At 43.4% G+C, this 14655-nt stretch overlaps 1 protein-coding gene across 1 annotated transcript; it reads right to left on the bottom strand.

Moving 5' to 3' along the window:
* Window positions 1-3370: 3370 nt before the first annotated feature.
* Window positions 3371-14276, bottom strand: ATP6V1E1 (ATPase H+ transporting V1 subunit E1). Its single transcript, XM_053943163.1, has 9 exons — window positions 14120-14276; window positions 10613-10678; window positions 9617-9726; window positions 9071-9137; window positions 7196-7285; window positions 5956-6024; window positions 5475-5569; window positions 4574-4661; window positions 3371-3986 (listed from the first exon to the last, which is right to left on the bottom strand). The coding sequence occupies exons 1-9, from the start codon at window positions 14150-14152 to the stop codon at window positions 3924-3926; spliced, it is 681 nt and encodes a 226-aa protein (XP_053799138.1). The 5' UTR covers window positions 14153-14276; the 3' UTR covers window positions 3371-3923.
* Between the last annotated feature and the right edge of the window lie 379 nt (window positions 14277-14655).

The raw sequence follows: 14655 nt of genomic DNA, 5'->3' as shown, positions 1-14655 counted from the left end.
GGAATAATTCAGTGTGTCCCTCTCCCCCTTCCTTGTGCTCAGTTCTCCAGCTAAGACAGCTGTTCCCTTCTCCTGTCCACTTCCAGCCACGTGTCAAGGTGCTGCCTCTGTATTTGGGACGCTGCAGCCACAGAGGAGAGCTGAACAGCCCCAGGGCTTGCACTGGGTCGGGTTTGTGCAGCCACTTGGTGTTCAGGCAGTGCATACCTGGGAAAAGGAGCTGGTCTGCAAATCCTCTTGGACACAGGAAGGAAAAGCAGCCTCTAACAATGCTGAGGGGGACCACCCTTGATAGTTTCTTTGCAGTCTCTCCCAACAGATGAGCCTTGAACTACCTAAAATAATGTGGTAGCCTTGATTTCCACAGCTTTTGATTTCCAGCATGTAACAAGGGCTGGGAAATGACATTTTTGGCACATTGTCAGTATGATTTTAACCCGAGAACGCTCCTGTACAGATGTTTTTCTTGCTTTCTCTAAAGCAAAGCCAAAGAAACAGTATGGGATGCTCTGAATGAGATGCCTAGGAAGACAGATTTGGGGTTTCCCAGCCAGCTCTGCTTTGGCTGAGAGCAGCAGGAACGTCCCAGCCCTGGAAGGGCCTTCTTGTCACGGCCTGTTCCCTGCAAACATGTTTGAGAGGCAGGATGGGGCCCCCACCTGCCTCTCTGAGCTGCCTGTATCAAGCAGCACACCCAGCCAAACCACGCTGAAGTCTGTCTGGGCTCTTGCTTAGGGCTAAACACCTTTTGCCAAGTTGCTTTGCTGCACTATCAAGCCTCTGCTCCTCAGAGTAACAGCTCAGAGTTCACTTAACTAAAGAAAATGTTTTGCTTTGAATTTTCCCCTGGGGTGGTTCACTTTTATTTCCAAATTTTTTCTGTTCCTCCTTCACTGCACTTTCTTTGGAAACGGGTCATTTTCTTTTAACCTCCCCAGCTATTTCAGGCACAGGCACAGGAGGTGGCACCAGCCTGGCTGCTCTGTGTGTGCTATTTGGCTGTGTAAGGTATGAGCTTACACCTTCCTATTTTCCAGGAGATGCATATTCTGCTTGCTAACATCAGCAGGCCAGGACAGGGGCATGCAACAAGCAAGGTACCATCTTTCTGCCAGCTTCTGAGTGTTTTCTTCCAGGCTTTCTCTCTTCTTGACACCTGCATGCACTTTCAGGGATCATTCATACAGCCTGATCTCCCTGATTAATGTTAACATGCCCAGGTGTGAAAACTACCTTCTAAAACAGGGTTTTGATTCAGATGTGCAGGAACATTTCAAGTCTTCTGGTGACCACTTAAGTGTCAAGCCTGCTCTTAAATTTTCCACTGCCAGCTCTGCAGAACAAGTGCAATATTATCCATTTCCCTAACTCCTTTTCCATTAGGCTGAACCATCTCACTGTTAATCTGCAGTGCTTGCCTCTCCTATCACAACTTCACAGAGACTTTTTTCCTCCTTTGTTCCCTGTATTTGTCCAGTTTCTTAATGTGCTGATCTGGCTTAGGGCTTGTTTACTGTGCCCAACTGGAATATTATACATGCTTATACAAAGATGAATAAAGATCAATATTCTCATTGATTTGCCCTGGGTGATCAGACTTTCAGCAGTACAGTTCAACTTACAAAGCAGTGCTGCAAAGATGCTCCAGGAGGAACTCTGAAACTGTTCTGAAGTGATGCTTTTGTTTCACATTTGACTTGCAAAAATCTGTGTACAAAGAGTGAAGGAAGTTTGGATGAAGACATAACAGGGTTGCTAACACTAGGTACACCTGGATGGGATATCCCCTTTTCCTCTGCATCTCTAGAAAACTTGGTAACAGTTCCTCTTACCTGGACTAAAGGACCAGGATGTTCCAGATAATGCCTCAGTCAGCTTGGGGGGAGCTATAGGGGGTACAAACCCCCTACTCCTGGACTTCAGCTGTGAGGTACATAAATCTCAGACCCTTTCTTAATGACCTGCTTTGAATCACTGCTGTCATTGACCAACAATGAGCAAATTCTGGAGGACATCAATTTTTGAAGCCAAGTACAAGAAGTTTGTTCCTCTTTCCTGAGAGGAAAGATACAAAACTAACAGAGACAAGCAAAAGGTAAATAACTCCAACATCTTCCAGTGTGAGAATCACAGTCAAACACTTATCTAGTTATTATTTTGCTTTTCAAAAGTATGCAAGACCTGGATTTGTGAAGGTCTTGCTACCTGCATGAAAGAAACAGACCATCAGATCCTGTACAAACAGTCTCATTTTGTCACAGACAAGCATCTGCAGATAGCTTACTGATGAGCTGGATGAAACCATCAGAAAGGACCAAAACACTTCTGCTTCAAGGAGTACTCTTTGACTCAAGAAACAACACAGCTAAGCATGCACATGCAAAGGCTTATCCTTCACTACATGTGTGTCATAAAACCAGAGCCCAGTGCTTAGTCAGGAAGCTGGATCAGCAGCTGTTGCAAAGATAAAAGCTGTAAGAGATATCGAAAATCTAGAAAGAGGGGGACACACTTATTGCCCAGTCACAGAAATGTGCTGAAAAGCAGAGCACTGAAGAAATAAATACCATAACCATCTCTGTGGAAAACAAGAGCTGGCACCTAAATGCAACAGCAAAGAGCAGCAAAACCAAAAAACCCAACTTTGCTATATAATCTTATTTCTTAAGAGCAAATTTAAAGCATTTCTTCCAGAAACAGATTAAATAAGCTTGGAATCAGGATTTCCTTAGCCATCAATCTCCATTGGAGAGGAATGAGACAGTAAAAGGCTTATCTAGCATTTAGAGTCTGCTTTACATGAGGGCACACACATTAGAGCCTCAGGTTAAAAACACTGCATAAAACCAGAGCTGTTGCATCTTGGCAAATGCCCTTCATGGCACAATGTAAAATTCCTACTGCTCCTGATTCACTGCAATACTTAGAGGAGATTATTTCAAAACATATTTAAGTTGTTAATTCATCAGCTTCTATTTTCCATGAAAGAAATCTCAGAACTGAGCATTAGGAAGAGTCAGGGTACAGTCTGGATCTCCTGCACAGAAGTAACAAACTTGTGAGGGGAAATGGATTGTGTTTGTTTTATCTAAGTAGCACAGTTGTGTTACTGTAGCTTTCTCCTGTGACAGAAGACAGAAGGAGCAGAACTACTGACCCATTTTTCAGGGAGAATGATGCTCCAGAATCCTGGAGCCTTGCCTGCAATCCAACATTATTCCTGCAAATAGCTTGACACTACTCCTTGCAGCACTTGAATTCCAGCTTCACAGAACAGCTCATACACACAGCTCAGGGAGGAAGTCCTTGCACAAACAATCCCACTTTTCAAAGGTTGCTGCCAGTGCCCCAGAGAGAAGTGACAAGGAACTCCACACACACACACATTTTTATTTTAATAAATAGAGTTTTACAGGCTCAGGCTTTTTTTTTTTTTTAATCACATATACAGAACAGGAAATGCCTGACCAAGTAACATGAACTGAACTACTAACCTTGGGAAGGAATACATGCCCCCTAGAACACTGAAGACCATAACTGAAAGGGGATTTGACATCAGCAGCAGAGTAATTTACTTCACAGATCAGGTAACTTGAGAGAGACATGGCCAAAGCAAAGAGAGTGACCCTAAATGCACCACTTGTCTTTATAGAGTCACAACAGTGTAAGGAAAGCCAAGAGCCCAAGTGCCTCCATTTTCTAGTGCCACTGCTGGATGAATATGTATGTCTTCACATCCTTTGAGCAATGCATTCTAACCACAAGTAGAGAGGCTAAGCACAGCAGGTATGCAAAATTATTCGATTGAAGAACAGATACTGGATGCCACAGTAATGTTAAATTTCAAGATTTAAAATTAGCAGATGCTTTTGCATCCCCTTCAGTATGGCAGTGGAACAGATCCCACCTTCTCTCATAGAGGTTTAGTCCAAAAACTTCCTGTTGGCATTAGCACCAAAGAGAGCCACTCTGATTTCTGGCATCATCTGTAGAGAAAGAACACACCAGTTATGTGAAATGGGCAATAAAACTGCTGTAGGTTCTTCCTGCAGGCACTGTGGGATAGTTAGGTTGGCTTCAAAATTAACAAGTCAGTTCATCTGAGCTTTCTGAATCTCTGATCACACATTGCCTGCTACTCTATAGACTGAAAGCACTGCCTGTACTGCAGCTTAAGAAAGACATGCCAGAGCTAGGGTTTTTTGCACTTGGGTGTAATAGGTCTCAGCCAAAGTTTGTACTCAAGCTAGCTTCAGTAATTCAAGTTGGCCTCAGCATTTCAGCATCTTGATTGCAGTGCAGTCATAACCAAGGCTTTCAGTATCATAATTTATACAGTTTTATGCTTAAGCTTAATTCAAAAGGAATCATTCTGGGGAAAGCCATGTTTTTTTGCTGCACAAACAACAGGTAATTTGCTTCTTTCCATTCAAAAATAACTTCCTACTTGTCATTGCCAATGAAATCTGATGCCATGCACTATTGTGACACTTTGGAAACACCAGGATTTCATTACAAGAACAAACTAGTAAATTCTTGTATTTTATTTACCTAGGTTGTTGGAGAAACTCACCTGCTGGGCTACAAGGTCCAGGCGACTTTCCAGGGTATTGGAAACTTTAATTTTACCATCACTGTTGTAGATTTCAACACCTCCAGCACTAAAGATGGACAACAAAAAAAAAGAAATAATTCAGTGAAATCCACAGGTCAGAATGTGGCGAACATATCCCAAATCAACATTTATAGACAAGTCAGATACATGGCTAACATTTTTTTTTTAAAGCAACCTTTTTGATCGTGTCTTAACAGGAATCAGCACAAAGAGATCCAGTGAAGCAGCAGCACAAAGCATCTTTGGAGTTATCAGAGACCACATCTATGTGCAAGGACCCTCATTAGCATGTTTTAAATGGAAGTGGAACCTTCAAAACAGCTTCTGACTCTGTGTTATTAAGACAGCTGTCACATTTTGGAAAGTGAGGAAAAGAGCTAAAAGTACTGTTTGTTGGCCCATACATAAAGATGGCAGAATATACAGCTTTGTCTATGGTACCTCTGTGATAGCATATGGAAACAGAGCCTTGCAGACAGAACAGACATAAACCCCATCAAGTGATTATCCTGCAGCACCTTACGACTCAGTTTGCTTCATCTTGAGACAGAAAGCATGGCCACATCCATATTCTCTCTCCTTAAAAGACCAGTGGTTCAGCTCCTATGCACAGTTATTCCCTGCTCCAGTACTGTGAGTCAGGCTGCAGATTGCACAAAACTTTTCCTCACATTTTTGGTGGAGACAGTGCTTGTCTGGAGAAAACTGCAGCGTGTGTCTGATAAACTCTTGTTTCACAAGAACAGCAGCAGCCACTTTGAGGACATTCCATACTTAATTTTCTGGCACTAATGTGAGCTGTGGCTTGAAAAGTTGCATTAAGTTAGTGCCCTGTACAAAACAATCCCATTTTCCTTACATATCTTCTGGCAGGAAGCTGTCTTGGTCAATATGAACATCCACATCCCTTTTTATGGCATTTTTGTAGATGGGAATGCTCTTCTGTACAGCAGTCTAGGACAAAAGATAAACCTCCAGTTAGCACTGACAAATGCTACTGCAGCACCTGGGTTTGATCACTCAATCACTTGAACTAATATAATGAAGGGATTGAGGCCTTTTTTTTTTTTTTTTAATCAAGCAAATGCATTCAGTTTGGCTCTTCAGCCAAACCCAGTTATTACTCTTAATACTGTAGCCATGTCTAAAGTTTCCAAGGTAATATCCAAGCAGGGAAATGACCCCCAACTTTGGAAGCACATTGTAGCTGCAACAGAAGTGCAACAAGCAAAGCTTCTTTTCATATCACACAGAGAGAGGGGCATCTGAGCAGCAAATACATGCAGTCAGGTCTCAGACTCTGTGAGTAGGGCAGAGTCAAAATATTCCAGGTGTCTTACCTTAACCATGGGGAGATCCTGCTTCCTGCACCGAACAACTAATCTGGGCTCAAGCAGCTGGTAGAATCCCTGCAAGGAATAACCATTCCAGTTTCAGGAAGTCAATGTGTTCTTTGTCACAATTATGTAACCCCAAGAAAGGAAAGAAGCTGATCAATTTGAAACTCAAGTCCCAACAATATCAGCCTCACTTATTTAGATCTTTGCTCACAAGTTCACCTCATGCAGACATTCTGGGAGGACAGCACCAATGTTTGGGGAAGAGCCCAAATATGGACAATGTTTTTGGAACTCAAGTGCAACTAAACATATGGAGTCTCAGGACTGTGTTGGCCAGTTACACACAAGGATCCCTGCACACATAAGGATCACTGCTGTCTAAGTAGACGGGTATTCCTGTGCTAATACCTGAGGCTAGAACAGAATAAAATAAGTTTAGCTCCAATTTGAAGGGACCTACAATGATCATCTGGTCCAGCTGTGAGCACAGATCCCTCACTGGATCTAACATAACAAGCCAAGAGAAGTGTGGCCAATTTGTAAGAACAAAAAAGGGTTTTTTTTTTTTTTTTTTTGATGTACAGCAACACTACTGAGAAAACTCTGCCATCCAAGTGTGACAGGAGAGCTCGTGGATGGCTCCTGGGAGTTCACAGCAACAGGACCAGTCTGTGCCAGAAGGAGGCACCAGAGCTCACGGGACTGACCTGGCCAACGCTTACTGGACTTTCAGCTGCTCATTTCTGGGGCCTGAGGATGTTCTTCTAGGCAAGCAAAGCTCTGGTTTCTGCTTTCTGTGCCTGCTTCTGTCACAGGCTCATTCCACACTGCAGTAAATCTGTCAAAGCTTATTAAGCCTCAAATGCTGAAAAGGTTTTCGAAGCGGACGGGTATCGACTTGTGGGCTTGGAGAAACAGCCTCTGACAAAGGGGCATTTGATCCAGTTCATCACACACTAATGTGTGCACCCTAAAATGTGTGTGTGCACATCTGCAATTATTCTTACAATGGACCTGCTGCTGGCATCCCAGGTTCTACACCTCAAAATAAGCAGCAACCTTGTCTGCTCAGAATCCAAGACTCAAAGAGATTGAAGTGATGTTGAAAGCTCAAGGATCACCCAGCAGCATTTGATCCAGGTTCCAACACAACTGTAACTTTCAGAGGGTTATTTCTAGCTAAAGAAACCTAGGGGGCTAGGGCAGCAATGATCAATTTTTTTACAATTTAAGTATTTACCTGTAGAACTAGTCCATCCAGCAGTGTCTGGTACCTGGCAGTATCCTTCACCACCTTGGCAAGTCTCTGCTTGGCCTCATTCAGCAAATCCTACATTCAGAAGAAATCAGATCAGCAGAGCCCATCTGTTTGGCATTTGGTTTCATGCCTACCAACTTTCTGTACTTCTATTATAGCTCTCACACCCTGCCAACACGTAAATGTACACTCCAGCTGGTGTTCATCCAAGCTAGACCTCCATCTCTGTGCATGGCACACTATCCCTGCCCAACACTTCCCTTCTTCCTGCCCTGGGCTGACCTCATTAGAACCTGACAATAATTCATTTTGTGTGCAAAAGGGAGAGCTCAGGAGTAAAAGCACGGTACTTAAAATGTTAACTTAGATAAACTAAATATGTAGTAAATAATTGCATAATGTAAAATAATACAGTTGTCCAAATAAATGTTTGCAGCTTTATGGCTGAGCAAAGAAATCCAATCTATTTTTCCATCAAATAATATTCAGGTTAGGTATTCTTTAGTTGTAAGTAAATGCAAATCAAAATTTAAAAGAGACAGCTTATTTTTAATTTGAAGTAGTTCTCTTGATTGTCTTTACTCAGCAAATCAGCATTGGATGGGGCTGAATTTTGAAGAAATTTTTAAAGAGTCAACTCAAAGCTCCTAAAACTGAACCATCAGAAATGCTTCGGATAAAGAAACTCTCTCCTGTCCTACCTCATGGTGTTTATAAAAAGAGTGCACAGTAACACAATCAGTATGAAGATAGAAAACAATCACAGTTTACTGTCATGGTCAAACCTAGTTATTCTGTCCTCCCTAGAGTAACACTGCATTCCTGGAACTGCTCATCTCTCATGAAAGAAGCCAAAGATCTGATAAGGGAAGAACGAGTGAGCAGCATGTGACTTTAAATGTCTTAAAATGAGGAAGACTGCTTAGAATTACTCAGAAGCATGAGGCTGAGTCAGCAGATAAATGAGGAAGAGATTACCCAGCAGAGACTACCACAACAGTTAGCCCTTCAGCAATCCACCTTCCCCCTCTCTGGGAATACAATCTGAAGTTTGAAACTCATTTTAAAGAGTCAATAAACTGGTGATTTTCTTCTGCTAACTCTTCTTTTTCATGGTAGCATCAACCTGAACATTTATCCCATCTTTTATTTTTGACTTCCACAGCCCTCTCAAGCTTTTCCAACAGCTCAACAGCCCCATCTAGCAGAACATGGAACACTCAAACTCTCTGAGGTGGGAGAGCACAGCAAACCTGCTCACTGCTCAGTGAGCAGAATGGGGACAGGCTGCCCGTGGTGAGAGATAAACACAGGAAACCCCAACAAGCCTGAACGTAGCCTGCCCTCATGAATGATTACTCAGCCTCTGTGTCAATACACACAATGGTCACCAGAACAAGAAGCAAAACTTTTCATGTACTATGGGCCATTGAAGGACACAAAAAATCCCAGTTAGTGGTGTTCTAAGCCCCCTTGCTTATGCCATGCTGGGGTTTTCACATAAACGTTGCTTCAGGCAAGCAGAATTTCAAAGTTCTACCAACTGTGCAAGAGAGAGTTGCTGCTCTTTAAAGAAACAAGCCACTGTGCAAATGACAGACACAACACTGCCTGCAACGTTCCTGGCAGACCACTTTATTTCCCTAAAATAGCAGGTAATGGAAACAGTGAAAATAAGGAGATAAGCAAAGCTGGACTAAATTCTCAAGGCCTTTTCAGAGCAGCTTGGAAAGCCATTTTTTTTGTATGTTGAAGTAAACATCACCCAATCAAAAATCATATTTTCTTTAGAGAACGGTTGCATTTCCTAACATATGGCAGAAACAGAGACTGTGTGTTTACTTCAGAGATACTCACTGCAATAAGGTCATCCCTTGCCTTGAGGACCTTCAGCCTTGCTTGATTCATCAGGTTGGACATCTGACTGCAAGTTGCATGATAAAGTTGAATCAAACCATCAGCCTTTGACACAAGAACTGTAACATTTAACTGCACGCCTTGCATTTAAAGGTAACAATCCTACAACACTTAAAACCAAGGTCTGTTCACCTGTCTGAATCTGCTTCTGGACCTGCACAAAAGATTAAACTGCAGAACCCCATTCTTGGTGAAGACCCAGCCAAACTAAACCCGACATGATCGTGTGTTCCAGGGTAACAGACCAGGGGAAAGTTCTAGACATTAACTACATAAAGAAATGTGAAGGATTCTTTCATCATACTGTTATACCATTGTAGCTCAGCTTTGATAATTTCTCCCCAGAAGAAAACAGAAACTCAGAATTAGAACTAAATATGTTGTCTACAATTTGAGTGTTTGCAAGGACAGAAGAATTTTGTATAAAATTAACAACAAAATGCAAGCTCAGGCTCTGAAGTCAGCTGTCTAGCCCAAGCAACTTACATTTTCTTTTGCTGTTCAATTTGCTTCTCCTTCTTTTCATAATACTCCATGATTTTCAGCCTCTGTGTCTGAACAAGGCGACCCTTCTCAATGTTGAATTCTTCTTCTGCCTACAGTAAAAATTAAATAACTGAAGTGGAAATTGATTCCTTGGGCTGAAAAAAACAGAACCAAAATGTAACAGAGCACATTCACAGACAGGACAGGATGATACAATTTATGAGTCCATATAAAAACCCTTCACCTCTTTAAGAAATTCCTACACAAGGAGGGTGACAGTGCAGCTCTATTTTTTTTTTTTGTAAAGCCTCACCAGACAGTATGTAAAAACACATGGATAATTCTTCTACTTATATCTGAGAATCCAATCTCTAAATTCTGTTTGCAGATCTTCAGGAATACATGCTTTAGTACTGATTAAATATTTGTGTAAACCTAAATGTTTAAGGGAGATTAAATATTATCAGCAACACAAATGCTGAGTCCAATACCAACAAGGCATTTCACTAGTGGTATAATGCAGATTGTTGGGGCTGAAAGGCACCATTAATCCTTCTTCAGTAAACATCTATATCACCAGGTTAATATTAAACCCAGTCTCTTGTGGCTTAACCTAAGTGAAGCATTCTGCAAGTAATTCAACTCCTGCCTTAAACACTATTTTAGTGGGGGAAGGTGTTCTGCTCAATCCAATTGAGTCACGTTACCCCTCAGCTCTCCTGAGTGCTTAAAAAAAGGGGTGAACTTTGATATGAATATATTTATATTCAAGAACCACCAAAACACTGACCAAAACCAGCTCTGAGTCATTTTCATTTGCCAAAAGCTAGGAAATGCTACCTTTATTTGGTACAACAATTTTTGCTCTATAGTAACTAAACAGAAATCAGCTGTAGCTTACTAAAGTTCCTAGTTCTCTCTGACTGCAACTTTCAAAGCAGGATGTGGGATGTAGTTTTCCTTTTGCACTTACTGACAGTGAACTTCCATTTTTACCTTTGCATCTATTTCTTCAGCCTTTTCATTGGCCTCCTGCTCAATGAAAGCCATCATGTGCTTGATCTGTAACAAGAGAGAGAGGAAAGAAAATGTTTTCTGTAGGAAAGGACACTGACCAGAGGAAGTAGGTGTGTGTATATATCTACTCACCTGTAGATCCTCCATATCCATTTACTCTTTTATATAATATTGTTTTGCAAGGAACTTTAATTGAGCAAACACACTGAAGAGTCAGTTCATCTTGACATATATTACAAGAAAACTTATTTCCCCAATATTCTATATAATGTTTCACTAGCTGCCATTAGAAGAATGCACTTCAGGTATGCAACTATAAAAAAAAAAACCTCCAAACAAACCATCCAAGCCCAAAGTAAATTTTTATAAATGCCAGGCTGGGTATTTTTGTTCTTCATTAATGAGCCCAACTTTTTCACCCCTGGGATTATTAAACAAACCTCCCAGACTTCAAAAAATCCTCACACAGCAAAATGAGTCTGTTTGTTATGACATTTACATGAAACAAAGATTAACACAGATGGTATCTGAATGAACCTGGGCCTTCCACAGGTGAACAGTGAAGCAAGGCAAAATGCCACTGACCACTCTGGTCAGATCTGTACAGCCAGAAGCTCCTTTGAACACCAGAGACACTTCTCTTGGGAAACTGTAATAAATTCTGTAAAGACCTATAAGGTCAGTTTGGAGGGGCTGGGGAAGGAGACAGCAGCAGCAACATTCTGTGACCCAGACCACATCAAGAATGTCACATGCTGCTTCAGAGCCCCACAGGAACCAAGAAGTTCTACTTGAAAAACATTTCTGAAGCTACCTCAAAGCACTACAAAGGCCGGGCCCAGCAGCTTAAAGACCAGGAAAGCAATCAGACCAAGTTCTGTTCATCCATCACATGCCTTTCTGTGACCAGACATCAGTTCAGGTTCCCATTTGGGGCAGACTGGAAGGACTCATTCCCAACCAAACTGCAGCTGGGATGAGGTACAGACACTTTCATGGCCAGATGGAGCAGACCATAAAAACCTTTGACTTTTTGCTTGCACTTAGTGATGAGATACATTTTGCAGAAAATCCAGTCTGAATAAACTCACACAGAAGACTCTATTTATAGAATCTTGTGTTAAAATTAAATGTTTTAAAGAGATTAGAAAGGTGCCAAGGTGAAAATTGAGCCAATGTGCAGAACAGCACTAAGCCCACAGAGATGAAAAAACAGAAGTGAAGAGACAAGTGGAAGATTTTAAACATGTGTTAACACAGTGGAAGAAGTGAACAGTAACATCTACATCCTCAAAATCAAATCAACAGGTTTTCTTTTAATTAATGTTTGCAAAGACTCGCAAGTGCTTGTCTACCTACAGCATCAGCTTCCTACCCTGCATTTCAGAAAGGCACTTAAAATAAGCTTTTTTTTTTGCTGAATAGCCTATTGTTGAAGAAGACTGAAAACTCAGCAGCAGCAGCCTTTATGTTACTGAGTCGCTTCCTCCAGTGTAGTCTGGTTTCTAAATTTTGGAAAAGGACTTTTAACAGTTCTGGGTGTTTGGGAAACATCCTCTGTGTAAAGAAAAGGAATGAGATGGAAGCAAGCTAATATGGAACCCACTTCTCCTAGACTGATAACACTGAACTGTGCTACTTCCTTCAAAAGCTGCTGTACTGAAATCCCCTTTTGCTTTTTATAGAAATGAAGAGAGATCCAAAGCAAGATTTTCACGTCTATAAATAGGATTAGTTTTAATAACGGTGACAAAAACGTATTTTGAAATGAGAGACTTATTTCAAAGCAGTATTTCCTATAGAAAGGAAGAAGGGGTTTTCCTGACAGGAGCAGTGTGATTATCCTTTCCAAGGGAACTTCTAGGTGTTAGGTGGGCTTTAGAAGTGACCAGATGGAACAATATATTAAACACCTTTGACAGAACAACAAAGCAAGTCTGTCAGTGGGAAAAAGTCTCAATCAGAGATGATTTTCAGAGTGACAGTCATTGGCAGTGTGGGGGCAAGGAGTTAAGAGGACCAGCTGGCAAGTTCATGCCAGATTCCTCCACGTGCAGGACTGTCAGCCATCAGCACTGTCCAGTTAACAGGATGATCCTGGGCCCAGGAGTGTAAAGCACTGACAGGAATGCTGCAGATGTGAAATGCTAGCAGTATTACATGTTTAATACATCACCAGGGCCTGAACTGACCTTTGAAGTTCAGGTCCATTCTGGCTGAGCAAGACCACCCTAATGTCAGCTTTATTTTTATTATCATCACGGAAGAGGGGGGGAAAACCCCCCGAGCTTTGCAGATAAAAGGAATACAATGTAATGTTACAATTCTCCTCCTGGAGAACGGCAACCTACCAATTTTACTTTCATCGTGATGCTTCCTTGCCAAGAGACTATGTTTACTGAATGAGAAAGTGAGACACAAGTACTTGTGATGCAGAGGACAAAGGGAACTTGCCTGATCTGCTCATCACCTGCAAGAAACTACCCAGCCCTGTGCTGACCGGATCCCCACGGCCTTTAACACCACACACCATCTCCAACCCAGCTGAAAGCAGTTTTTTTAGCTGAGGGCAGTGTTTACTGTCAACAGGGACAGGGTGTCCTGCCTCTGGAGGAGTGTCCACAGCCAGACTGCAGGGCTGGAAGTTTCCATTGCGAGCCAGCCCCAGGCTGCACCACTCTGCTCGGGATGTAGACCTGAAAAGGGCATTCAGGAATGCTGAGGAGGCCACCCAAATGTTAAAGTACAGCTAACTGCAGGTAACACAGCTACAAGCAAAAATGAGATGGGAAATCCTTAGGGAACCATAGAATCATTAAGGTTGGAAGAGACCTTTGGGATCACCCAGTCCTACCATCACTTACACTACCACTGTAACCTTTAAACCACAAAACCACCTCAGATCCAGACACCTCCTAAAGACCTCCAGGGATGCTGATTCCACCACCTCCCTGGGCAACCTATTCCAATGCCTGACCACCCTAACAGTGAAGTATTTTTTCCTAATATCTGATGTGAATCTCCCCCGTCTCAGCTTAAGGCCACTTTCTCCCTGGTTCTCCCAGTGCAGGCATGGAAGAAGAGACCAGCCCTCACCTCTAAGCATCGACCCCAGCAGCATGTAAAAACACGGTACTCGTCTAAGTTCTGTATCTACCCGCCTCGAGGTGCAATTAAACCCTGCAGATAGCACACAGCCTGCTCGGGAACCCTCTCGTTACAATCTGGAGTTAACACGCCACCAAAACGCCCCAAGGAAATTCCCCGCTGGGGCCCATCCACCCCGGCAGGGGAAAAATCCCTCTGTCCGGAGGTTCCTCTACCCAAGCCGGCCTCCTTCCCTTCCGCCCATCCTCCTTTCCCAGGGCAGCGCCCCGGCAGAGCAGCAGAGCCGGGCCAGGCGCTGCGCTGCGGGCCCCGGCGCGCCCGGCCCCGCTCCCCAGGGCCCTCCGGGGGCTCCGCTCGGGCCGGGGCTGGCGGCCATACCTGCTTCTGCACGTCGGCATCGCTGAGCGCCATGGCGGCGGTGGCGGTGTCGGTGGTGTCGGTGGCGGTGTCGGTGGTGGCGGTGGCGGCGGTGGCACCACAGGCCCAGGAGACGCGCCCGGTGCCGTCGGTGGCCGCGAGCGGAATCAGATCCGGTGCGGGTCACGGCCGGGGCGGGGTCGCCACACGGCCCCGCCCGCCGCTCCTCCGGGCCAATAGGAACGCGGGGGGCGAGTGACGTCACGCCGCCATATATGGTGGGGTGGGTGTCGCGTCACCGCCGCTGTGAGAACGGAGCCATTGGCGGGGGGTTAAACCTGCGGGGGGAATCACAGAACAATGAGTTTGGAAGAGACCTCTGAGATCATCCAGCCCAACCCGTGCCCCAACACCTCAACCAGACTACAGCACCAAGTGCCACGTCCAGTCTTTTTTTAAACACATCCAGAGATGGTGATTCTACCTGGGAAGACAATTCCAGTACTTTATTATTCTTTTGATGAAAAATTTTTTCCTAATATCCAACCTGTACCTTC

The sequence above is a fragment of the Vidua chalybeata genome, chromosome 5 (genome assembly GCF_026979565.1).
Source record: "Vidua chalybeata isolate OUT-0048 chromosome 5, bVidCha1 merged haplotype, whole genome shotgun sequence".
Taxonomy (NCBI): Eukaryota; Metazoa; Chordata; class Aves; order Passeriformes; family Viduidae; genus Vidua; species Vidua chalybeata.
This window is presented reverse-complemented; position numbering and strand designations above follow the sequence as displayed.